Source organism: Ostrea edulis, chromosome 2 (genome assembly GCF_947568905.1).
Source record: "Ostrea edulis chromosome 2, xbOstEdul1.1, whole genome shotgun sequence".
Classification (NCBI taxonomy): Eukaryota; Metazoa; Mollusca; class Bivalvia; order Ostreida; family Ostreidae; genus Ostrea; species Ostrea edulis.
In genome coordinates this window covers 66,137,660-66,165,314 of record NC_079165.1, presented here as the reverse complement: position 1 = coordinate 66,165,314, position 27,655 = coordinate 66,137,660, and the positions used below count along the sequence as shown (strand labels likewise).

Sequence of the window (27,655 nt, the reverse complement as noted above, 5' to 3'; positions counted from 1 at the left end):
TGGCTATCGAAGATGCTAAAATAAGGGGTACTGTATAATATTTTCAACGCCGCTCGGGAGCAGTCCACCACAACTGATGCTACATGTATACCACAAGCTCCACTGCGCCAGGATTCCTTGTCACAGGCTATCAGCACAACTACCGTGGACGTTACAACACCCCCATATCCTAGCATCTTCAACAACTGGGACTGGTTCAATACTGGACCAAGTGTTTTAAGTGAGAAATCACAATCCACTGTGTCAGCAAGTGACATTCAGCCAGCGTCTCTCTCAAAATGAAAAAACGAAACAATGAGTTCATTGACATGCGAAATGCACTGTACACAAAAGATGAAGCCCTATCTATGTTAGGCCGTACTTCGTACACTGATTTTGACTACGAATTACTCCGTTTATCTGATCAAGATATAGGGCTCACGGCGGGTGAGACCGGTTGACAAGGAATGCTTACTCCTAGGCAACTGATCCCACCTCTGGTGTATCCAGGGGTCCGTGTTTGCCAAACTCTATATTTTGTATACCTTATGGGAGTTATAAGATTGATCATTGTTCGTTATCTTCACCTTTTCGACTATTGCAGTTTCGTCTGGTATAATTAATTTGCAGTAGGGGCCAAAATACAGAAACCCCATTTCCCTTCCGCATTAGACCGATGCTTTAGGGGTTTTATTGCCATCTATTTGTATTTTCCAAGTGAAGCTCCCCATCTGCTGAGGTACTGTCATATCGTTAAGGAAAATCACCATCTCCATTGGGGACAATGCGTTCCGTGCATCTGATGAGCACTTCTACAAGCTCAAAGAATATAAAAATGTGTCTTGGCAAATTCAGGAACTGAGCCTTAAGGTAGGGACCATGACTTGAACAGACATTTGGATTATATCTTATAACTTGAAATCGCAGAATTTTTCCTAAATCAATAACATTAAAACCTATGATTTTTGAACACTATACACGACAATTCCTCACGATGAATTAAAGACTAGACTTTTTGACATCATAAACAGTTGCTTCTTCTACAAAAATGGAAAACGGAAATATTCATATCTAGTGATCAGTCATTCAAAAACTTGCTTTGTTAAACACCACTCTGATTCCACAAGTAAGTAACAAGTACTCTGAAGTTGAAATAAAAAATATGCTAGAGTTCCTCATTGACAATATCTTCGTGGTCTTTGGTGATCAGGTCTTCCAACAGTCTGTTGGAATTCCAATGGGCACGAATTGTGCTCCTTTGTTAGCTGACCTGTTTCTATATTCATATGAAGCAGAATTTATTCAAAACCTTCTATGTGAGAAGAAAAAATATCTCGCTGTGGCCTTCAATTCGACATTTCAATATATCGATGACGTTTTGTCTATTAACAATTATAATAACTTTCATTCATATGTCGATTTGATATATCCCTGTGAGCTCGAAATAAAGGCCACCACAGAGTCGTCCACTTCTGCTTCATACTTAAATATTTTATTGAAAGTAGACATTAACGGCAAACTGACAACTCAACTGTATGACAAACGGGGTGATTTCAGCTTCTCCATCGTGAACTTCTCATATTTATGTAGCAATATTCCTTTATCACCTGCATGTGGTGCTTATATATCTCAACTGATTCGATATGCAAGAGCTTGTTCTGCGTATAGTCAGTTTTTAAATCGAGGTAAGATACTGACAAACAAGTTGATGGTACAGGGGTTTCAACAGTTTCGATTGAAGTCAGCATTTCGCAAGTCCTATGGTCGTTATAACGATCTAGTTCGTCAATACAACCTATCACTGGGTCAAATGCTGTCTGACGTGTTTCATACCGATTGTTAAGCCGTTCTTGGCACACTGATTTTGACTGCGGATAACTCCGTTTACCTGATCAGGATATGGGGCTCACGGCGGGTGTGACCGGTCAACAGGGGATGCTTACTCCTCCTTGACACCTGATCCCACCTCTGGTGTGCCCAACTTTATATTTTGTATTGCTTGTGGGAGTTATGAGATTGATCGCTGTTCGTTGTCTTCACCTTTCACAAATGCCCAAAGAGGACTGTCATTTTCTTGGTTTCTCATGGGATGGCAAATATTACCGTGGCAAATATCTTCAGTAGTACTAGTCTGCACTGGGCCTAGTTATGAGATTGATCACTTTTCGTAATCTTCTTCGTTCATGCACGGAACCCAATATTCGTGGCATTCTGATTCGAGGAATTTTTTTTTTATTTTTTTTTTTTTTTGGCATTTTGGCATTTCATGTCTTTTTTGTTTTGTTTTTGATTTCTTTATTTCACTCAATCGACATACATAAGCACAGACGTAGAAAAAAAAGAATTTGAATATATATATATATATATATATATATATATATATATATATATATACACACAGAGGAAGGTTCTTAGATATATTTATATCATACAGAAGAAGGTTCTTAGATATATTCATGCATACAGAGGAAGGCTCTTATATATATATATATATTTATTTATTTAATTAATTTTGGGGGGGGGGGTTGATTGATTAAATATTGTTTAACGTCCCTCTCGAGAATATTTCGCTCATATGAAGACGTCACCACTGCCGATGAAGGGCTGCAAAATTTATACTTTTGTTCGGCGCTTATGGCCATTGAGCAGGGAGGGATCTTTACCGTACCACACCTACTGTGACACGGGACCTCGGTTTTTGCGGTCTCATCCGAAGGATCACCCCTTTAAGTCGCCTGTATACACACACACACACACACACACACACACACACACACACACACACACACACACACATATATATATATATATATATATATATATATATATATACATGTATATATTTAAAAAATATGAAAAGAAAACACAGAAATCCTCCGTAAAGCTTTAGCGCTTTCATTACATCTTCAGAAGCTTTACAAAAATGTATACATATATACATATATATGATGTTAATTTTCTTTTTATGATTAGGGAAAATTACGATAAAATCAACAAAGGCAAAATACCTAAATCTACAACGTTCAGATATAAAATTTTGCAACTTTTCACAATACAAACAGTAATGGGGTATCTGTAAAGTGCGAAACGAAACTTACCGAAACGAAACGAAACCTAATGAAACGAACCTGCTGAAACGAAACAAAAGGAAATCTAACGAAACAGAAGGAAATAACTTTATTATTACAAAATGCTGAACTCCTTTCAATATATCATTACATAAAATATTTTTCGTGTTCCGTTCCGTTGCCCGTTTTAGCAATAACCCAAATACATAGAGGTGTCTCTAAATTACTGTACATCAATAATAATTTCTAACCGAATTGTAATCATATAATCAGTGGCGGATTTAAAGGGGTGCACCCGGCGGTTCCCCTCCCCCAATTTTTTTTTTCAAATTTAAGGTAAATCATGGTCTCTTGTTCAGAAAAAAAAAACGATAAAGGAAGCAATATTTTTTCATGCTCTCAGATAAATAAATGGCAAGATCTTTTACTTTATTGAGTTACTTTCATTGGGAGAACTTATATTGCTGATTTTTAAAAAAAAAACTTAAAATTTGTGGCAGTTTTATAATTTCAAATCATTACAAATGACAGAAAATGACTACGTAGGAGACATAATTTAAGCCCTATAAAATCTGTAAAATCCAGGAGCTTCCGGGGGCTTCGCCCCCTGGACCCACCGGCAGTCGTATCGCTTGGGTTCAAATTACATGTTTATTCTTTAATTCGAACACAAGCGATATATCAATTCCTGGTTCCGCCCCGATAATATGGTACTATATAATTTTTCCATAATTGTAAGTACTCGTGTCTAAGCAGTTAAAGATAAAAATTAAGATGCTATACGTCGCCCAACTTTTCAACTTTCTCAGACACCAGCTTCTTCAAACAATGTTTGATGCTAACCGATGGACCGCTTAAAAATGTATCAGTCAATCCCGAAAAATCACATCATAAATATATGTGATAACTTTTACACGGACCACGAGATGCTCGTCCATACCATTTTTATTACAATTAACGAGTTCGGTTATAAAGTTTGGTTTCCTTCTGTTTCGTTAGATTTCCTTTTGTTTCGTTTCGGCGGGTTTGGTTCCGTTTTATGCAGGTTTCGTTTCGGCAAGTTTCATTTCGTTTCGCACTTTACAGGTACCCAACAGTAATGAGGTATTTCAAAATCAACAAACATCACGGACCTTGAATCATTTGCCTTACAGCAAATAAAACTATGGATTTCTCTCTATTCCCATTCTGGGCAATGTGAGAATGCTTGCAAGTTTTCAAACATACGTCCGGTCCTCGAAAGTCTAAAATATTTCCCCTTATGTTTTCGGGGAACACCTGAAGACTGTATAATTTCTTCGTTTCATTTCTTTATATACAAAAGCACATCATAGTTAATTAAGGTACTAGTAAATACTTCAAAGTCGTGTTATTTAAATGTATTTTTAATTGACTATTGTAGGTACATGTATGGGGTAACACATTCTCTCTTTCCCATTTTTTTATCTGGCCAATGAAAACACACTACGAAAATAAAACTGTAATCGATCACGTGTCGTTGAGATTTGTACTATTCTAAGAAATGATTTAAGTGTACATTTACCGCTTCATCAAACAAACGATCAAATGTATACTTTTGCATTCCGGTTATGAACATAAAACCTTGGATCCGAATGCTTTTAAGGTATATCTTCAAAAGTGGTAATGAAAAAAACTATACCACATTTGTTGTTAATTATTGACCACACTGAATGTAGATTAGAAGATATTTTCTCAATATACATGTATACTCTTGATTAGATTGACAGTAAGTTTCATCTCCAAAGCAATTGGCAGCTGAAATGTTAAAGATTTGAAAACTGCTTCATGATCACTCAGTAGATGTTCCTTGCTTGTCTGTTTTCTTTCTAATTTTAATATTACTTAGACCTCGGACACTCTGTATTATCACCGGAATATTAGAATATTTGCTTAAAAGTTCGTCATCCTGTTCTTCGACAACAGAATCCAACGGCTTTGTCTTTTCTTTGATAACATTTTTAAGGTCCGTCAGTGGCACAGGCTTATTTCGTTTCTCTCCTGAAATCGACATCAACGATGCGCTCATCAAAACACCAGCTCTTACTTTGCTCCAACCTCTACCGCCGCCCTTCGTGGTTTCCGCAAGTTTTCCCTCTGTAGTGTCCTTCCCTCTTTCTTCTCCTGTTATCCGTTCGGCTTTCTCCCTTTCTCCTTCAAATGTTGGTCTTTTTATTTGTACTTGCTTTCCCAGTCTGGTTGACGAGATAATATGAGTTAAAGTCGATACCCTGTGGTAAATCATTCCAAAGAATTGAATAAGTAACAAAATACCGAAAGTCAAAGTAAAGGCTATCGATATTGGTTCGATTTTCCCCTGCTTGCCTCCAGCTACATTGCAAGGAAGTGGAATCTCCAATGTTCCCTGGTATGAATTGACTTGGGTGAGGACATAGACTATAGTTACGAACAACGTATTCACGATAAAAACAAAAAAGAAGATCTTATTTCTTAGTTCTAGTAGCTCTTCTTGAATTCTTTGTTGTTCATCTGATTTTATGTCTATAGGCTTCAGATACTTTTTAATCAATCCCGTCCAGAATTTCTCCTCTTCATCTGGGATGTCTTCACAGTTTTTGAAATCCCCTCGCTTTCTCCTATCTACAACAAGAAAAGGTGCACTGTACAGGAGTTGTCTTAAACTATAAACTCATGGCGGGTGTGACCGATCGACAGGGGATGCTTACCCCACCTAGGCACCTGATCCGTGTTTGCCCTACTCTTAATTTTGTATTCTTGCTGTTTTTGGCTATATTTAGCTCTAAAACTTCATAGTTATTTCGGATTTCAAACATTTCGTTTGAGCATCACTGAAGAGACATTATTTGTCGAAATGCGCATCTGGTGTATCAAAATTGGTACCGTATAAGTTTTACATTATGACCCCTGGGTCGAGGACTCTACTGGTGGACTGTTAGTCCCCGAGGGTCTCTACAGCCCAGTAGGTAAGTACTTCGTTACTAGATTGAAAAAACGGATGTATATTTAATTGCTGTTATAAAATTTAGAAATTCATTTCAAAATTAAGGATTATCTCCCTCATGCATAGCTCTTATCCTTGGACGAATTTGGCTCCACTTTTTGGCACGCTGTTTTTGGCTATATTTAGCTCTAAAACTTCATAGTTATTTCGGATTTCAAACATTTCGGTTGAGCATCACTGAAGAGACATTATTTGTCGAAATGCGCATCTGGTGCATCAAAATTGATACCGTATAAGTTTTACATTATAGGAGTTATGAGATTCATCACCGTTCAAGAAAAATCATCAGTAACTTAAGTTTATTTTTCAAATGTTACTACATATACATGCCTACTTTTAGATAATTTGGGAATGGAATTGTTTTGTTAGAAAATAAACTAACATTCCTAAAACAAGTAAAAAAAATGTATATTGATAAAATTAATTGATAAATACGTGCAAATATCTAAAGAAATCATACAAGCATTTATATGATAAGATGATATAGTAAATAAGATTTTGTATAAGAATAAAAATGTAAAGATCTAAGACGTATCAATTCTATATTTATATAGTCTAACAAATTAAACCCATTTCTTGCCTCCTGTTTTTTCTGCAACTTTTGCAACTGCATTGTCTTTAGCTGTCTTTTCCTCAATTTTCATTCCATCTGGTTTGCCTTTATTAGGTACAAGTTCAGGCCTTTGAATTGTTCCTTTTTCCTGCTCAGGTTCATGAATCTCTCGAACACAGACCATGCATCTGTAAATATTCCTCATTCTTGTGACCTCATACTTTAATTACCAATGTCCTTCATTGCAAAGAAAAATTATGTGGACGTTACACAATGAACAATGTTTCTATTAAATCCTTACCGACACCAGTCCCCAAAAGAGCACGTCTGTCCTTCCAATTTATTTTTCTTCTTGATCACCGTATCCTGGACAGCGGCCGACTTGTTTTCTCTAGTTCCCCAGTTGATATTGTGCATGTTACCGATGGAGTACAGGATCAGAAGCATTGACATTGAAGGTACCGCAAGAAAGTACAACAGTCCATGAAAAATGCAAGTGAATTCCTGGGGGGAAAAACATCCATACTTAAGACACAAGGAAGAACAATATGTTTAACATAAAAAATAAAACACCTTGTACGATAATCATATTAAACGTTAAATCCAGAATTATGATGCCCTGATTCGAGATTAGTTGATTAGGACAAATTGTTTAAGAGTTTCCATAAAGGACACGTAAATAGTAATTTCTGAAAATCATTCTGTTTATGACACACTAGTGTCCTACAGTGTAGTTCAGAGACTTTACAATTCCAATCCGTTACCTCACTTTACATGCATAGATTTCTCCCATAATTTATTTAGTCCTTATCAGAAATCAAAGATATCTTTTGTGAAAGTGAAATCCATATCGTATTTACTTGATTTTGAAGAGAGAATGAGAGAGAGATCCAAAACATAACCCAATGTAATTTAGACTTTTGTAATGATGTGCTAATTCTGCTAAATGTACAAAAAGCTCAGGTCTCGATTTATGTCAATAAAGTGAATGTACGCAATGTAAATCTCACTCAAGAACATGCTGACATCCTTTTTCACAGGTTTGAATCTATTACTTTAAAAAAGATGTGAAACAACGTTGCGTAATATTCTTGTGACTCGTTCGATTCCAGCGTTATTCTCACTTGGAAGTAAATACAAGAATTGTCACCTGTGGATGGATTAGAGCTGCGATGACGAAAACCCCTGCTACAAAACAGAAGAAGACTGTGGTAACAGAACAAAACTTTGATTCTACGCCTTCTTTCACCAGGCCAATAAGCACCACCATCATAACCAGACTGTATATGGTAGAAATTATACCCGCTAGCAGCAGCTGTAAAGTAGACAACATTGCATGAAAAATTAAAGGTATCTTCCTGCTGTTTCTGATTACAGATTGTAACTATGTATTTTATAACACGTTACGTCTAGGTAAACAAAGTCTTGACAGTTTTAGTTCGTGTTGATTTTGAATGGTCATACCTGCGTGTCTTCCTTTGCAAGGAATATTGAAATTATTAGTATGGCGACAGGGGTCATGTTGAGAATCAATGCCAACCATGGTTCAATCGTAGGAAAAGCGGTAATGATTGCGCCCAAAATAAGTAAGAATATGGTGCCGGGGGTTAATATAGAGGACACAAAAAGGAAGATGTGATAAATGATATACAACATGGAAATGCTGTCATTATTTTTCTTCACGTATTTCCAGTCTAGAAGCAAATCCAAAATATTTGCCATGGTTGATGGAGCCCACCGTCGTCTTTGCTTATAGAATTCAAAGAAACCTTCTGGGGCAAACGTCAAAGCGTCTGATGCTGCACAGTATTCTACGCGGAATCCCTCTTTAAGCATAAGCGTGCACAACCATCTGTCCTCACCTGGAATTGAAGCAGTTTATTGCATAATAATACACAACTTCTACTCTAAATATTATTTTCATTGATAAACTAATAGGAGAAATCTTTCTTTTTCTTCTATATGCCTATAATTTGCTGGGTCATTCCTTAAGACACATTGTTGTATCGCTCTGTATTACAGTTTCATACATCTTTCTTATACTGGTACTAATATACGAGTGATTTCCATGTTTAAGATCAAATACTGCGGATGTTTTTATCTAAATTTTTAACTGTTCGAAGGTGAAAAAGAAGAAAGAATAGTATTTCATTGATAAATTAAATGCTTGCGTATTATTGGTTCACATGAATCTGTTTAAGTTCAAAGACGATTCCTCATTTAGCAATAAAGAGAAGTCTTATTTGAAAGCAAACAATGCTGAGCGTACTAATTTATACGTTGATCTCAAATTCATGAAATGTTTCCAGTTATGCATTTAATGCGTTTACTGAATTGATTACTAGTAATCAATGAATACTCTATTTTACATGTATCCATTCTCCATAAAACTGCATAACCCAATGTGACTAGTACATTTATCCCGAAATAAAAATGGTTGTTTTGAGCGTGGTATGTCTAAAACAGTTGAAGTAAATAGCTTTCAAACAAATATAACTCCACTTTTGAAATTCAAGTTGTAATTTCAATATCATATTAATATGTTCCTGTTATTCAGAGCTTAATCATTTATCCCAGTATAAGTTCTAAGAAATGTTAGATACGAGTAGAGAGATAGTGTTTGTGTGCTTTTGTCGACTTCTATCATGTTGGAGATACGTGACTACTATACACTGTCTAAAAGAATGAGCAAAACAAAACATTTACAACAAATGATAAGAAAATGAATAAAATATGTTTGTTGTTTGGTTTCATTTTAAAATCATGTAATAATGTAAAATAAGTCGAATTACATGTACCCTTAGTGTAAAAGTGTATATGTATACAGAGGGAAGGAGAGAGATACCTTGGTCATATTGAATATGATGAGTGGCTTCTGTTGCTTGTCTGGTGTAAGTTTTCATCACGTTATCTGCTAAAACAGCTGAACCTCGGAAAAGGCTGAAACATCCGGGCGAGCAGAGAACACATCCAATCACGTGTTCTGTTGCTTTCTGCAGCCAATGGCTGACAGCGTATTCGAATTTCTGGTACCACACCATTGGTCCTAATGTTGAGAGTAAAACTATTTCAATAGTAAGTAGCTCAGCAACAATGTTAATAGGGGCTCCTAAACAAGGTATCACATTTAGCCTTACCGGAACCAATGGGATGTATTCTTCCGCATGCAGCTCCAACGTCGGCATTTTTTTTCATTCGGTCTAGCAACAATGTCACTGCTTCGGGTTTAAAGTCGACGTCACCATCCAGCGCCAGAAGAAAGGTATTTTGCGCAAGATTGTGAATCATTTCTTTTAGATTTTTGGACTGAGCATTACACGAATCTTGTAATTTTGGTTTGAGTTTATTTAGCTCAAAAGATAGCAAATAATACATGTACATCACCTGAAAATCATGAAATTTTTATGTTAGAATAAAAACCAGCTAAAGCTTGTCGACATTAGAAATTGAAAGTAAATTGAAAATTCAAACGATTACCTGACTCCATCGTTTTCGATGTCTTATTCTAAATTTATCCTTCAGGTGAACAATAAGTTTGGCATCTTCAGTCAGTAGGTTCCAAACATATTTCATCCCATATGGGGTCGCAAACTTTTCCACGGGTGCCAACTCGTAATTGCCATATATAGACCTAAAATTGGCGAACATTTTAAAACATCCAAGCGTGCAAGGCTAAAAGTGAGACAAGTTACATACGATATCAAAGTCATACTTAGCAGTTTCAGGAACACAGTGTTCTAGAAGTTTCACAAACTCGTTCACGAATCTTCCTTTCTTAGACTTTCCGTTCACTTTCCGGGGTTTAAAAGCATCGTCAAAAAATACATGGACTAGAAAAAGAATATTTTAACCTTCAAAATCATATAACGATAGACATACTCTTTTAAAAAGAAAGTACATGTAATTTGTATTGCAAGAAAAGGGATTTATTGTGTTCACCTTCAAATTCATATATTTCTTCATCGTAGTATCCTCTTTTTTGTTCCTGTTTCCATGCTTGCTTATTCCGTTTCCAACATTGGTCCACATCAACTCTGTATCAAGTAAGAATTCACTTTGAATGTTAATTTCAATTCTGAATGTTAAAAGCTTTGAGACTTGTTTGATATATTGTCCATTCTACCTGAATATAGACTTAAGAAGCTGGGTCATTTCGTTTTCCGTTTCATGCCACATTGTTGCACAGAAATAGACCATGGGAGAATACACTTCCTTTGGTTTGTCTTCTTCCTTAAATGTTTCACAAAATAATCAACATACTGTATATGGAAACAAGATCATATATTTGTAATGACCATCAAGAATAAAAGACCTAGAGATACTACTAGTTAGAATTACGTTTGGATTCAGGATTACCACTTTCTTTGTAGAGTAGTCAGAATCATCTACAATTCTTCTTCTAGATAATAGCAGGGATAAATCGGGAAACAATCCACAATAAGCTGGTTTCATAAACAATCTGTAATGAAGAAGTTTTAAGCAATAAAACAAAAATATGAATAGGTCAATGGCATTTCACTTTTCATTTTCCTCAATCACATAATGCAGGAGTAGAGATACCTTTCTACTTTGTCCATCTTCGAGCCTTTGGTTGTCCAGACATACAATGTTAAGATAGCTACTGAAACCAAACCAAGAACACCAGATACAATCAGTGGCCAAAGACGCTCTAGAGAATTCGTGTAGTCAAGCTCCCACAGTGGCTGCAGAACATTACAACCTTCTGTTGTAAAAGATAAGGGATACTTCATAAGAATGACGAACACAAAAGGCATCAACAACAGATTCAATCCGATCGGAGGAGCAAAGCATCTCCGCTGTAATACAACTCTACAGGCGTATCGAGCCGCCTTAAAGAATACAAAAGTCAGAATGAAACATATCAGTGCCATGAAATAAGGATTGGAGGTCATGCACCCATATGTTATATATGATCTCGATTCCAGACGAATGGTTCCACTGAGAGTCTGTACCGTTGCCTCTTTATCCAAGTACAGGAAAGCTCGCGCTGTTTCCAAAGTGCTTCCTTTAGATTGAATTACATAGATGATCAAAGTGACAAGAAATATCCAACCAATCTTGATCAAATAAGTCAAAGCAGACACCTTTTCACGTTTCGATTTCACGTAATTCTTCAAAAATGATTGTTTCTGTTTTTCGCCGTCAGATGTTTGTGTAAGATTCGATGTCACAAAGTTTTCCCACCAGACAACAGAAACCATGATGACTGATATCAAGAGCAATACAAGAGTGGTGACAAAGTTACTTTCTGAGCAGAAAAACACATATACACACAGAAAAATCAACGCGGCAACAAAGACGATAACACCGAGGAAGGGGACTTCTTGATATCGAAAATCATTTCGTCGTATCTTAGGTTTTGGAGCTTCTTCGACTTCTATCATTTTGGTACCATTTTCTTTTGACTTTGTATGCCTTTTTCTTTTCTTTTTTACTTTAGTTTTCTCATCCCTTTTGACTTGGAATTTGACGCTTAAAAGAATGGGAATAACGCACACAAAGTACGGAAGAATAGATGCAGACGCTGGATCGAATGCTGGCATGACTACAAACACCAGGATGCACAGACCAGTGGAATGGATAAGTTCTACTGTCAAACTCTGTTAAAGGAAATAATTTTATTAAGATTTACATCCTTACATATAGGACCAAATGCAGAGAAAAATCGTTTTACTATGTAAGTTGAAGAATCTTAATACTTACGACGAAAAACATTTTCAGATTAAAATCGTCTACTTTATTTTTCTTGAAACAAATTCTCCATAGAGACACAATCATGGTGTAGATATACGGAACCGACATTATTATGAGCAGCCCCCAGATCCAGCCAACGTTGACGGAAGGAATTTCCTCCCACAGCAGACAGGTGACAGCAGTCTCATTCCGGCACACCCACGACTCCGGAAGGCCACCCCTCACAACTTGCCCTTTTGTACAGTCATCTGGCGTGAAACCGTCACAAATATCCAGCCTCATCCTTTGAAGCTGTTGCATCAAAGTCCCACCCAGTCTATTCAGAGTGAAGTTGTTGTTAGTGTATGGTGGGTTTAGTTTCCATATCATTATGTGTATAATGATTCTTGACAAACAAGCAGACCAGAAAACAACGATGAAGAGCAGTATTCCGCAAACAACAAGCCCGACTTTCGTTGCCATTTCCCAGCAGCTGTCGTCATCATCGTTAGCCCCATGCATGGGCGTCTCCTCAGCGCAGTCCCATTCATCGTCTTCATCGCTGCGAAATAAAATTAATCATTCATTATTATTAAATGAAATTTCAATCTTTTTTATTTTCTCTATTATCGTTATGTGAAATGTCTTTTTTATTTCAAAATGAAATAAACTCCACTATATTCAGTCTAACGTGATGGCTTATAAGCCGCCTAGTCTAGGATATGTAAAAGTTACCTTTTTTCGTGTGCATGTATCTTCTCACTGACCAAAAATGAGAATAAGAAATAATTCACCTTATAATTTAGTCATTAATGAAATAGTTATAAATGTAACAAACCGAAAATGAAATCTACTGACCTTTTCGACTTATCATCTGGATTTCTCTCCGGGCTAGATTAAATTAGAGAAAAATCAAATAGAATGCAGTGTGTTTGATAAAACATTCGTGATCAATTTTGCCATTTTTCATTCTGGACATTTAAAAGTTAAATCTGAAGAAATTGCCGCAAAGTACACTTTACACCATTAGTAATTTAGATACCATGTTGCCAAGTGTTTCTATACTTTATGTAAAGGATATAAGCCAAAAACTGCCCATTCTGTGAGAGAAAGAACTGATTGAGGTCCGTAGGGCCGAGATCAGTTCTTTCTCTCACAGAATGGACAGTTTGAGGCTTATATCCTAAGTAAAACATTGCATGTTTTGTTCTAAGAATGGACAGTCTCAGGTAAACCCAATGACGATGATAATTATGAATATACATGTAGCTGTTTTTGAATAGTCTGACAATATAACCAGTCTTGCGTAGAAGTCTGTTTCTTTTGTTTACTTATTGGACAGTGTCAGGTAAGTAGTCTTGTACTGCAGGTTTTATATTCACTCACTCTATAGTACTGAGCCATCCTCTGATGGGGAGAGCATTTTCATTGCACAATCAAAATCTAAGGATTTTAATGAAGGTGCTGCAAATATTATCTTAATGAGTGTTATATTTTAGATATGGAGGGTGAGAAAGTTATGGAGCCAAAGAGGTATAGCGCACTTGGTATGCAATTTTGCCTACATAATACCTTTTTCTTGATTATCATTTTTTACAAATATTCTGCTATACAATGTCAGTTTATACTTGTTTTTACCCAAATTACTTAATAAAGATATCGATATGTTGATAGTATCTTTATTTGACAAGCATAAACATCACCGTGATTATATAAAGTATATAGTAGATGTAACGTAATGGGCATAAAAAATTGCAAACTGTTGCAAAAGGCCACCTTAAACCAGAAATAAAACACTGAAGTTGTTTTACCTGCTTATGACTGTATATAAGTCCGTTTGAGGAAATTTGGTTTAAAGTGGCCCTCTTGTTAAAAATGGATAAAATATGAAAAAATCGTTCTCAAAATTTACCTAGAGATTTAGCAGCCTTTCAAAAGTTAAACCTTTAAACTTACAAGCCTGAGTGGCCTAGTGGTTTAAACCATACATTCCCCGAGTTCAACGCACTTCAAGTCTAATATTTTTCCAATGTAATTTTTTTTTTTTTTTTTTTGGCTTTTCATTTTTTGGGGTCGTTTTCTTGAGAGGTGGGGGGGGGGGGGTAAATGTGATACATATATTATAACAAATATTAGTCATTTTCATCATAACTTCTAATATTTGCAAGTTACGACTTAAAGAAAGGGAATTTATTCCGAGATCATTGTAGTTCCGCTTGTTTACACTAACATGTTCCTGTGTGCACAGGAATTTCAAACCGTAATGTGGCTGACGAAAAGCTAAACAAATACTACAAGAAAAAGGACACAAATGCACAGCATGTAAGAAGTAAAAATAAGTCAAGGGAGGAAAAGAACTGTTATACAGTTTGACTTAAAAAAACAACAACAAAAAACTCATGTAGCAACTGTCATATGATATTTAGGCAAAGATAAACACTCGAATTATCAACCAAAGGCAAATGAACTGATGACATCTATTAAAGGCGCTGCAATCATGTCAGAACAGTGAGTTAAGAAATGCCATATGTAAAAGGGTTGTTGTGCAATATGAATGCACAGGTCTCTGAAAATATTGTACTGTTCATCATTCCAAATAGGGAAATGGTTTATTAAGTAAAGAACGACTCATATAAATGTCAGTAATGCTAAACTGCGGCAGTTATTTATTTTGGTTAACGAAACATCAAAAACGTTGGCCTTATATTTAAATATAACACGCCAGTCTATTATTGGAAACCGGTGTTTTCCATTTAGATTTCTGAGTCGGCCGTATCGTCAGCAAATGTGCTATACCTCTTTTGATCTGAAAAGCATTGTGTTTTCGAATATTTCAAATCGGTTGTGGAAAGACTTTAAAGACATGCACACTTACACATTATTGGAACCATACCACTTTTAATATATCCAAATATACTATCATTGTAAACTCTTAACCCTATACGATATGATTTGGATCATAATGGTGTTGACACAATGCCCACCCCCCACCCCCCGAATAACCTACATGAGTTGACTTTATTGTGTTTGCAAGACATTGTTGATAAGCAGTAGAGAGTTTCAACCAAAAAGTCGAATCATGTATGTTCTTCGGAGAAGGGTGGGGGCCTGAACCCCTGTGATTAGGTCGTACTGAACAGATCGATGTTTGATTATAATTATCTAAAATGATATTGGGAGTGGGGTAGGGGTAGAAGCGGGTAGTTTTTATCTATCATGATGTGAACTATACACAAAATATGTGTGCGATGCATGCACAAGTGCTGGTTGTTGATATTTGTTTAATCTTATATTTAAGTTGTAACATAAAGTTTTGACATTCCTTTATCAATTAATTTGCCCCCCCCCCCCTACTTTTAAATCTTTTTAATCGAATTTGGATCTGATCATATGTAAGGGGCTTGATAAACTATTTTGTTTCTTTTTAAAAAACGAATGTTAGCCAATGCTATATATAGTTGGCCTTATAACTGAAATGTGGAACATTGTCAATATATTGTGCTTTCATGGTTCTTTCTGATTTCCATGATAAATTACCTACCCAACACTATGAGGTTTTTAATTATATTTGTGGATGTGCTAGTCTTTCCACAACCGACTTGACCAGTTAAATGAAATTACATGTAGCTAGACTTGATTACTATGATCGGTATTCTCTTCCCTTTTCGTGTAGCTAATGGTATTCGGAAGACCTCGTCCCGGGTTTTCTCGTTCTAAAAATAGTTGGCTGCGACAGAAATATTCCAGCATTACAACTTCCGTTCGTTATAGTCAGAAATGAGAAGTGGCGAGGTTAAAACGATGAAATTGAGCGGTGTGAAGTAGTTATTGCGCACCAAATAGCGATGCATTTAATCCACGAATCATCAGTAGATTTAGAATGACCGTTTTTTTCAGTTGGTATATGCATTATTGGTGTTTTTTCGATAGGATTTCTCAGCGAGGTGTAGATTTTTTCAACATGTCGCTGGCTGAGTTGCACACTTTGTTCATATATTATGATCGGTGATATGACATTTTTAAAAACGGTTTCTATGCGAGATTTGTGTATTCCATTGAAATAGATAACCTCTGAAGTTACATATTTTATCAATAATAGGTCCGAAATACCCAAGGAATTGAACATTTAAAAATAAAAGAAGGGGGGTACCGGAAGTTCTGTCCACAAGCATCTGTGATTGAGTTTACCTGGCACTGTCTAATAAGTTGACAATTACTGTCCATTCTTTTTAAGAACGGACAGTATCTGTCCATTCTTAAAAATAATGGACAGCAATTGTCAACTTATTGGACACCTATGTACAGTTAATCTTTTCACTACAAGTGAACTTTCTTCTATATAAAAGCCTAAAAAGACAAAGGATTGTGTGGAAAAAAAATGTTTTAATATCAGGTACTGATTGTTTTGTAACTTTATAGAAGGATTTAACCTACTGTAAATTTCTTTCTTTCCTCTTCATCAGCATGAGGTCTTATTTGATTTTAAATGACGTGTATTGTTGAAATAGTACCCGAAATAACTAAGAACAAAAGACGTACCACAGATAAATAGATAGCGGTTCTCTTATCAAACGGCTCTCGTGGATTATTATTTACACAACTACTAGAGACCACGGTGGTTGCAAGTAGTGTGGGTATATAAAAAGGTTTTTTGATCATTAAATCAAATATCTATCGATGATGTTCAGTTGTAATATTGTATATATTTCTGCGAAACAAAACTTCCGGGTATTTTTCCAAATCTAGTAAGGAACATGGAGATAAAGGGATTTTGATATATTTTCACCTTAGGACAATAAACACTGTATATCATCAATTGTGAGAAAATAAAATTGTCAGACAAAATATTTCTTGTTCGCATTTTATTGCACGTCTTGTTGATACATAACTACACGTGCATGCTATAAGTGTAACGTTTTCGTCACATTCGTTTCGAGGCATTAAACATTTAAAATGATTCAGATCTGTTTAAATCGTGGTAGGCACTGGTAGAAAAGTAGACATTTTTCTTAGAATTGTTGATGGGGTGGGGGAGAACGAGTAAACATTTCAGGAGATTTAATAATTCAAATATAGTAACTTGCAAATGTATACATTTTAAAAATTATGTATTCTATTTCAAAATTTAAGTGTTACATCCACCCGTGCGTGCGTGTGTGTGTGTGTGTGTGCGCGCGCGCGCGATTTTTTTTTATCTCGTCAATGTAAGTATACTTTACAGCCGCAATAAAAAGTAAATCTCTACTCACCTGCTAGGTTTTGTATCACCATGGTTTTTCTCCAATCTACAGTATAGTGTAATGAGTGATAACACAGATATCGATAACATTGGCATTCTTTCTAAATAATTTCATTTTTCTGTTTGTTAACTACCAACCTCAGAAATCGTCATTTCATTCACCTCACACGTGATGTATGCTTTTGAGAGATGACCCATGCGCAAAATTGTATTTTGTTTGTTCAAATTATTCTTTAATCATATTCTATTTAAGAAATATATTTCATTTTCAAAAATACATGAGGGTATGAAGTGCGACGCCTCACGTCGGCTCACAGCTTTCTTCATGAATGTTAACGCGCTTCATGAAAAGTATGTCGGCGTGAAACGTTGCTGTTTACACCATGTGTTTTCAAAAATGAAATTTATTTCTTACCGGTATATTTACAGTCTACATACATTTCTGTCGGGAATCCCACGCCGTTAAAACAGACGTTCTATATTTATCAAGATTCATACGCGAATTGCTCACCACTGCAGCGCGTTCATGAGAAAATGGCTATGATTACAATTTGTAAAGAAATAAATGGCAAAAACGTTGGAAATTTAAATATTAACTTGATACCGTCTTTCATATACATTCTTCTATTTGAGAATATCCATACTCGCAGTTTTATCTGATACAAGTTTGATTAGAGTTATTCTATTCATTAGAGTTAAAACTAACAAATTATCAAATAAAATACATATGTCATCACACTTTTTAAGACAAGAGAAGGTACATAAATAGAATCATCTGTCACCGTCAGAAAATTGCAATTTTCCTTAAACAGCGTTATCAAAATTTCATACAAATTGGTTATGATGATATAGTACCATTCATAACAATTTCATGAAAGTGTATCTTCACAAAAATATACAAAATGTCTGTAAAAATAAAGGAAATATATCGCATAATAGACTTAATAAAGAAATCAATAGAAACAGAGTTATTGCCCTTGGATTCAATATCGTAAAACGTATCATTGATTATTCATCTATAATTTAGACTTTTAAAATAGTTTATCTTTAACAAGATTTTTTACAATAGCTATCAGGAAAGATTCCAATAAAATTTATGTTCCTATCACCCATAAATGTAAATAAATCATTGATTTTGCAAAATCTAATGACATCACAGGAGGGTGGAATTACTTTAAAATGCGAATTCATTGATAATAAAACACATTGTTTGAATAGAACATGCAGCAACTGTGAACAGAGAACTTATGGACGTCAGACAGGCTTTCTTATCGTAAGGTTGTATCAAGCATTCTGTTCTCTTATTGACACGGATTTGAAAAACCCGCGATGGCTAGATGTGTGTACATATTTGTTATTTGTCTGGAGATGGGAATTTTCAAGCTTATTGTATAATAGAACTTCCGTGTTATAGTCAAACATTGTCGAATATGAAAGTATGGAGGTCATCCTCTCATTTATTTATTCATTCATTCATTTTTATCATAATAATTCTAATTTGAATGATTGAAGAATAAACGATATGGAAATTTTATCATTGGCAGTTGAATTCATTTAGCAATCTCTACCCAGAGTTATCGTTCCCGCTACGCTTCACTAATACCTCTGTCAGCGTCTAAAAATCATATCAAAACGTACTAAAACTAACTTAGCATATCAAACTGTAATGATCATATCTAAGCAAATCAAACACTTGTCTGAATTTTATAAATGCAGAAGCTGGCAACTATGAGACACCTGAGCGAATTAAAAGGTTTTATATAAATATTCATTCATTCAATAATACTAGAATAATCATGGAATTCGTTGTTTTTGTGAACTTACTATAAGATTTTAAGCTTAACACTAAAACTTGTAAAATCATACTTTATTATGCAATAGGTAGAAATAAGTTTTGCCAAGAATCTTGACATTCAGACGTTGACAGAGGTGTTGTAGCGCAGTGTAATACGCCCTCTGGTGAGAGATTGTTCATTTAGAGGATATTTGTTTATTTTTATGCCCCCCCCCCCCCCCTGAACATGTGTAACAGGAAGGGAGAAAATGCAACGGACCAAACTGGGATTCGAACCCAGGCCCAATGATGTTCTACCAAATGAGCTATCTGGTCACGATTTTTAACATTCGTTATACCGATACCTTTATTGGTTTTTCTCAATATAAAAGTCATACGATAAAACCGTCTATATATAATAAAACAGTTATAGAATGGGTAAATCGGAAAACAACAAATGCATGCCCTCCCCCCCCTTCTCTCTTGTGTCGGGGGGTGGGTGGGGGTGGGGTGGGGGGGTGGGCGTAAACTTGGTATGTTACTCATACCCATACTTTAATAGAATTCTTTCAATTGTGTTGATAATAGATAACGATATAATGATATAATCATCAAGATTTTATGTTTAAATGGTTCAGACCTGTTCGGTGTAGGTGTTATACGATAATATATATATGTACATGTAGTAAGAAAGTTGAAACTGAAGGCAGTTCACCGTTTTTGCAGACAGTTCGAGATTACAGTATACATACAAATTATGGCCCTGTTTATAGTATACAAGGAATCTGTACAGCCTCATCTGGATGCACATCTATCCGTTGTCTTTTATATGAAATGCAGGTGATCCTAAATTTTCTTGATTTATCAACTTTTGATGTGCAGTTTTGTACTATTTTCCTCTCCACAAACATAGAGGGTATAGAGAGCATGTTTTGTATTGTTCTTAATTATGTATCTTTCAGAGATGGAGCAATGGTATAGAAAAAAAAATTGTTCCCCAATGCACTTGATTGGTTCGAATTATAAAAAGCTTCAATAAGTGTCAATACACAAGAAATGGGCAAAAATGGTAATAAATAACATGTGAATACCAGGATGAATTACGACACTGGATGCAGGCAACAGGCTTGTTCCTTGGAACACATCTTTCCAGGTTAAAAAGCAATACATTTCCTATACATTTTGTTAGTTATACACTGTAGATATCAAAACGATTTTTTTCCCCGTTCGAATTTTTTTAAAATTCTTTTTTACGTATTTCAAAAGAAATTTTCAACACACCTTTTCATTGTTTGGTCAATGGACACGGCGTCGATATTTTAAAAATCGTTTTATAATTTTTAACTTGTACCTATTCAATTGGCAATTTGTATTGTAGATAAAATTTGAGAAAAGATGTTTCCTTATATGATGTCTCTTTTATTTTTACAAAAATGGATACTTTTTTGGTTTGAATTATCAAACATAAATATGATATATAAACACACAAAATTGAAAATTCTAAAGAAGAAGAAAAATCTATAAAGACATTGAAGGTAAATTTTTAGATACCTGTTTGACTGGGACTTGACTTGCCCAGGTAATGTTCTGTTTCCATCCATATCTTCATCTGAGCTCGCCATAGATATTGTATAGAAATATACGATCTTAAAATTATTTTAGTTGTGTCACATATTTCGAAAAAGTAGTATTGTCTTTATCCAAAAAATCACTGCGTTCATTCCTAGCTCTCTTAGAACTAACAAGCGAAAACTTGATATGTGTAAATGACTCGCATCACGTTGGGAAGGTAAAGAAAATTTATTACATACCTGAAAAAAAAAATCAATACCCTTATCGGTCACTTATCGATTTGTTTGATTATATTTTCAGCTTCTAAAGTTTATTCTTGTTTACCAACGAAAACCAATCAATTACAGTAATTGATCTTTGATAACTTTATTCTATCATTCTATTTCAGAATGTTGTTGTTTTTGTTTCCAGTCACAAAGCTTGTAACCACTGCTGCCCCCCCCCCCCCCCCCCCCCCCGGTTTATTTCATATTTAATGGAGAGGAAATTGTGAGTTGGTGTAACTTGTTTCCAATCCTCTTTTGTACTGATTTTAATTATGTACAATGAAATATGTTCAAATAAAAAAATCCTGTTGTTATATGAAATTGATCAAATTCAAACATAAAATAGATTTCTGAATAATCAGCAGTTTTGGGTACAGGTGCCTTCGTCCTTATATCCTACCCTGCGATATAGTTTTATATCCATCATATCTATACGTTGGTTGGTTGTGTATTGTTTATGTCCCGCTCGAGAATTTTTCACTCAGATCATATGGAGACATCACCATTGCCGGTGAACGGCTGCATATGGAGACATCACCATTGCCGGTGAACGGCTGCAAAATTTAGGCCTATACTCGATTGACGCTTGCGGCCTTTGAGTAGGGAGGGATCTTTATCGTGCCACACCTGCTGTGACACGGGACCTCAGTTTTTGCCGTCTCACCCGAAGGACCGCTCCATTTAGTTGCCTCTTACGACAAGCAAGGGATACTGTCAAGGACTTATTCTAACCGGATCCTTACGGAAATAGACGTGCCTGTGCGTCCCCTGCAGCCGTCTTAATAGGTAGGCCTATATTATTCATATCAAGATATATTGAAATTATGGAGTGACAGACAGACAGACAGACGATTCACCAGGTGATCCCTAAAAACCCTGAAAAACTTATTTAGGGTCCTATCATAAATGCAAGTCAAAATTTATGTTGAAATTAATTTTACCCTTTTCAGAGGCTTACGTTGAAATATCAATAAGTTTGTTCATTTGAACTTTTTATTTACCGATCATATATTTACCTTCTTGCTGCACTTAATAATGCATATATGTGCGACTCTGCATTGCCTTAAGGACTGTTGACTGTGTACATACTCCTTATAGATATCATGTGAACGAGTCATTAGAATTCTATTTTCTTATAAATGAAATCTGTGCACACCCAGATTTACACTACAAATATTCAAAATCTCAAAACGCTCCATTTTAAAGCACTTAGTATTTTATTAGTCCAGGTAGACCGCGGATGTAATATTTACAAACACAATGTTTTATAACCCCACTTTTTAAAAAGAAAACAGAGTCGTCATGTGAACGTCACGCGTAGGAATACTGTATGGATAAAACTTACACCATAAGTCTTAATTGCACACTTTTACATTTCATTTGCAGATATTATATTTCGCTTTCTGTAAGCGGTCCTCTCATTCATTCTAAAATAATGGTCATTACATCAATCCCCCAGGACGTTTATCTTTGTCTATTCCGTAAAGCGACATATTTCTTAAACTCGGAAACGCAAACGTTTCCTCACGATTTTGTATATGGAATTTCCATTTTGTCCTGTAAAAAACAAAAATAGTTTTTCGTTCTTTATTCAATTTGCTAAAGATTTCCACCGTGTTACCAGTCTTTCGCTCAATTTAAACAAAGGCTTTAAAAATCGATCATTTGATAAATGACAATAGAGATTTACCAGATAAACCTGATTTAAAAAAAAAAAAACACGTCATAGCTCTTGATGTTAACGAACTTTTCAGTAAGATAAAATACTAAACCTCTAAAATTAAGGCAATAATGAACATCTTGGACCATTGTAAATTGCATAATTCAGACATAAAATTTGGACTAAATCATCCTGGGCCATATGTCACAGCTAAAGTTGGGAGGTCCTTTATATATATATCAAGAAAGCCCGTGCTGAAAATGATCCCACCGGCGATAAGCTTAGATCTTTTCAATCCACGCTGAGTTAGCATCCGTGCTTTGCATTGTGACGTCAAATGTTTTGACTGTAACAGATGAACATCACGAATGATGTATATTTCATTTCTTGTCACTTTATGTTCTTAAATAAAGCAAATATGAAAGTTTTTAATTTCAAAATAGCATTGCACATATCCGATCCGCCACTTTTCATCCATTTCAGATTTCTCTGGTGTGTTCTTCCTCCTTAACAAAAACTGTAAACAAAAGTTATCTAACAAATGTCGGGATATAAAAAAAACTTAAACTTTTGATAAATTCGAAATGCTTTCTAAAATTGTTTATAGATTATTCCATTACTTATATTCGAGACATTCTAAAGATAGATTTGTCACGTGGTTACTTTTGTGTTTACATTAGTACATCATGGATATAAAATATAAACTCACTAAAGTAAATAAATGTTAATTTTAATTGAAAAGTAATTAGATCTTTTGAAATAACCCACCCACTCACTATTTAACCCCCAGAAGCTTATTCAAAACGTTTCCCTGGGGCCAAGATGGAACCACATAAGGAGTCCGAGTTTAAATTGATTTATATATGAAACAAGTTCACCTTGACCATCCTTCTACAATGGAGCTTTGCATGTAGTTAGTCAAATGAAAAACGGTATCATATCGACATGATTAATTCTCCTTGTATAGAATTGCGAGAATATTTCTACGCATTTTTTTATTGCATCAAATATTATTACGGAAAAAGTTATCATGACATGATTAAAGTCAATAAAGCTGGAAGAGGGCGGTAATATCATCTAAAGTATATCGATTTTTTCTTATCTCCTTGTACAAGTCCACATTATTTTGACGTTATAAACATTTCATTGGAAGATGACACTAATTTTGTTTTGCCATTTTGAGGTATAACACAACAACACGAGTCAGTTATACGTAGTTATCTCGTTATATCGAGTTAGTTATCTCATTATAACGAGTTAGTTATCTCGTTATCACGAGTCAGTTATCTCGTCATGACGAGTTAGTTATCTCGTTAGAAGGAGGTAGTTATTTCGTTATAACGAGTTAGTTATCTCGTTATAACGAGTTACGAGATAGTAGCTCGTTATAGCGAGAAAGTAACTCGTTATAACGAAATAACTAACCGGTTATAACAAGATAACTACATGTAACTAGTTATAACTAGTTAGATCTTTTTTATTTCTCAAAAATGAGCCCAACCGACTTTCGTAAAAAGAAAAAAAAACAACAAAAAAAACCTCAAAAATGGTAAGAATTGGCGTTATAGTTTTCAAGAAGTTGAAAATATGAAATTTTTAACGAACGACGCATGACGACAGAAAAAGATCAACGACAATAGGTCACCTAAATGGCTCAGATGACCTGATAAAACTTGAACCACTTTACATCATAATCAACTGCGAAATAGTGATACAAGTTAGTAGATATTTGTTCTTGCATGGAGTTATCTAGAAATAAAGTGGAGCCTTGGCTTTCGATTAAGTTTGTAAGGTAACAACACAAGAATTAGGAAGTGGTATGAAAATCATTTTTGTATGAGCAAACATTAAACACAAATTAAATCTAGAAGAAGAAAAATCCGCGGATGCCAAATTACATTGCATTCAAGAAAGGACGCGTGTCAAACCAGGTTGAGAAATAATGCACCCTGCTGTGGATTAAACAAAAGACATAACTAATCTCAGCCAATCATAGGACGCTCTATGACAAACACAGACTGATTACACTTTAAAATTCGTTATTAACATGTATTACTAGTATGCTATCTATTGATAAATTTTCCAACTCCGACATTCGAGTTGAAGTGTATACCTCCTGGACTTAATTCAGCAATAAAAATTACATAATGTATTAGATAAGAGAATACATTTCTTCACCGTATGAAAAGGTTTAGCTATAATTCTTTGTGTCTAATCATTTTACTGGTCTCTCTTAAATGTGTCCACATGTACCTTTGCTGCACCATTCAACTTCAAGTTGTTGGAAATCTGTAATTTTTGCTATATAAGCAAAGTTTAAAGCAGTTTTCTCACACGTTGGAAAAACAGTGGGGAACTTATAAAGATCCAATTTTAATATCAGCTCGGTATTTTGTTGGGATCTTCGTCTATATCGTGATATAACAATCCAAGAGAAAATGATATTCGGAACTGTTGATATTCTAATTGATTAGTATCATTTTTATTAAACCTGTTGTCGATGTTTATGAAGACTCACATTTGGTGATCAAACAATAGTCGTAGCCGCTTTGAAACTCGGAGAATTTACAGAAGACGAAGAACTGACGTGTATGACAAGCCCTTTTACTATTTATTCGTAAAATAAGATATCTCTTTAAATAAGAGAGATATCTCTTTACACTAGAGATATATTTCTATTGGTTGTAGAGATATTTCTGAAAGTTAGAGTGATATCTTTTTATCCAAAAGAGGTATCTCTTTAAACAAAAGAGATATAAAGAGATGTCTCTTTACGCTAGGAAGATATGTCTTTCTCTTAGAGAGATATCTCTTAAAGCTAGAGAGATATCTCTCAAAGAGAAATAGATATCTTTCTAGCGTAAAGAGATGTCTCTCTATCAATGTAAAAAGAGATATCTCTTTAAGTTAGAGAGATATCTCTTTAAATTTTCAAAAAGAGATATCTCTTCAACAGATATCTCTTTGAATTAAACAGATTTTTACCCCGGTGATCATAATGACTTTTCCCTGTTGCGTCGCCATTAATATGATGTAACCCTATTTCTAACCAATCGAAATACTTCTAGTGTAGAAATTGCGGAAAAGGTTGAAGAGGTGGTTGAGGTAACATAAATATAAATCCAGTCTAGCTCACATATTTTATCAATTTATTGCCTATGTTTTTTGTTACCTGTATACACTTCACATGCGGTAAACGCAAAATCTTCGTCCGGGATTGCAGCCATCATGGTAAGATTTGCTTTGGCGGGCTTACGGTTTAGGGAGAATTCTTTAAGTATTCAAACTAATAAAAAAAATATTGGAAAGAGATATCTCTTTCTATTTGAGAGATATCTCTTTTTCAACGATTAAAGAGATATCTCTTATATACTTTGAGAGATATCTCTCAAGGAATTCTTAGAGAGATATCTCTTTAAGTGAAGGAGATATCTCTAAAAGTAAAAGAGATATATCTCTAAGTGAAAGAGATGTCTCTCTAAGTGAAAGAGATATCTCTCTAAGTGAAAGAAATATCTCTAAAAGTAAAAGAGATATCTCTCTAGTGAAGGAGATATATTTAAAAATGAAATAGATATCTTTTAAATTTTTTGAAAGATATATCTTTAAAATAAAAGATATATCTCTTTAATTTAAAGAGATATCTTATTTTTGAATAAATAGTAAAAGGGCTTGCCATAAAAATCTCATATTTATGAGCTTTAACTTTACTATAGCAACATAGATGGTGTTAGACCGGAAGCGGTGGTGAATCCATTGATCTAATACCAGTGAGCGCACTGTAACTTTCAAACTAGAAAGAACCCCGTCCCTGAATTTTAAGACAGTAATTCAAAAGTACAATCACCACCTTTCAATTTCAATATTGAATTTGATCAAAATTTTTATAAGCTTTCGAGGTCATTTAAAGGTATACATGTAGATGCAAACTACCATTGCTGAGATATAGAGGAAGATAGTTTCAAAATACGAAAAGATGACACACTTTTTTCCCGAAACGAGCTAAGTATTGACCACGTGACCGACTTATGAACATGCCGCTTACTATTTTCCCAACAATAAGGGGTATGGGGCGCCAAATTAACATAAACTCAAATAATTGAAGCTATCTTCAATTATTTGAAGATATCATCAATTCATTTGATGCGCGCAACAATTCAATCAAAGATCTCTTCAAATAATTAATTATATCTTCAATTCTGAATTATTGAGTGCATTAATTGAATTGATGATAGCATTAATTCTTCTGCTGAATTGATGCGCGCTTTAATTGAATTAATGATCTCTTCAAATGAATTGATGATATCAACAATTGAATTGATGCGCGCTACAATCCAATTGAAGAGAGCAATAATTGATATAATGCGCGCATTAAATCAATGGATGAGAGCAATAATTGAATTGATGCGCGCATTAATTCATTTGATGAGAGCAATAATTGATTTAATGCGCGCAATAATTCAATTATTGCTCTCTTCAATTGAATTAATGATATCTTTAATTCATTTGAAGAGAGCAATAATTCTTTTAGAGAGAGCAACTATATAATTAAAGATATCTTCAATTCAACATATCCACAATTGAATTAATGATATCTTTAATTGAATTGTTGCTCTCTTTAAAAGAATTGATGCGCGCATTAATTCCTTATACAAAAGCATTGTAAATGATTTAAAGATATCTTCAATTGAATTAAAGAGATCATCAAATTATTTATACCGAGCTCTAAATTAATTATTGCGAGCAATAGTTCTACTAAATTGATGCTCTCATGAAATGAATTGAAGAGAGCAATAATTGAATTAATGCGCGCATCAAATCTATTATTGCTCTCATTAATTGAATTAAT

The 27,655-nt window shown here is 34.7% G+C and overlaps 1 protein-coding gene across 3 annotated transcripts; it reads right to left on the bottom strand.

The window, feature by feature from the left end:
* Window positions 1–4,411: 4,411 nt before the first annotated feature.
* LOC125680716 (chitin synthase chs-2-like) lies at window positions 4,412–21,107 on the bottom strand. Of its 3 annotated transcripts, none has more exons than XM_048920435.2 (18): window positions 20,860–21,107; window positions 17,545–17,580; window positions 13,154–13,186; window positions 13,031–13,057; window positions 12,326–12,857; window positions 11,162–12,222; window positions 10,940–11,060; window positions 10,725–10,831; window positions 10,541–10,635; window positions 10,314–10,431; window positions 10,079–10,232; window positions 9,739–9,985; window positions 9,447–9,647; window positions 8,066–8,463; window positions 7,752–7,916; window positions 6,903–7,105; window positions 6,629–6,789; window positions 4,412–5,666 (listed from the first exon to the last, which is right to left on the bottom strand). In XM_048920435.2, exons 1-18 carry the CDS (start codon window positions 20,928–20,930, stop codon window positions 4,858–4,860), a joined length of 4,539 nt encoding a protein of 1,512 aa, XP_048776392.2. In that variant the 5' UTR covers window positions 20,931–21,107; the 3' UTR covers window positions 4,412–4,857. The 3 variants fall into 3 exon arrangements, with proteins under 3 accessions (XP_048776392.2, XP_048776393.2, XP_048776394.2); XM_048920436.2 differs by having other exon boundaries at window positions 10,958–11,060; window positions 20,860–21,078; XM_048920437.2 differs by lacking the exon at window positions 13,031–13,057 and having other exon boundaries at window positions 20,860–21,078.
* Window positions 21,108–27,655: the final 6,548 nt, after the last annotated feature.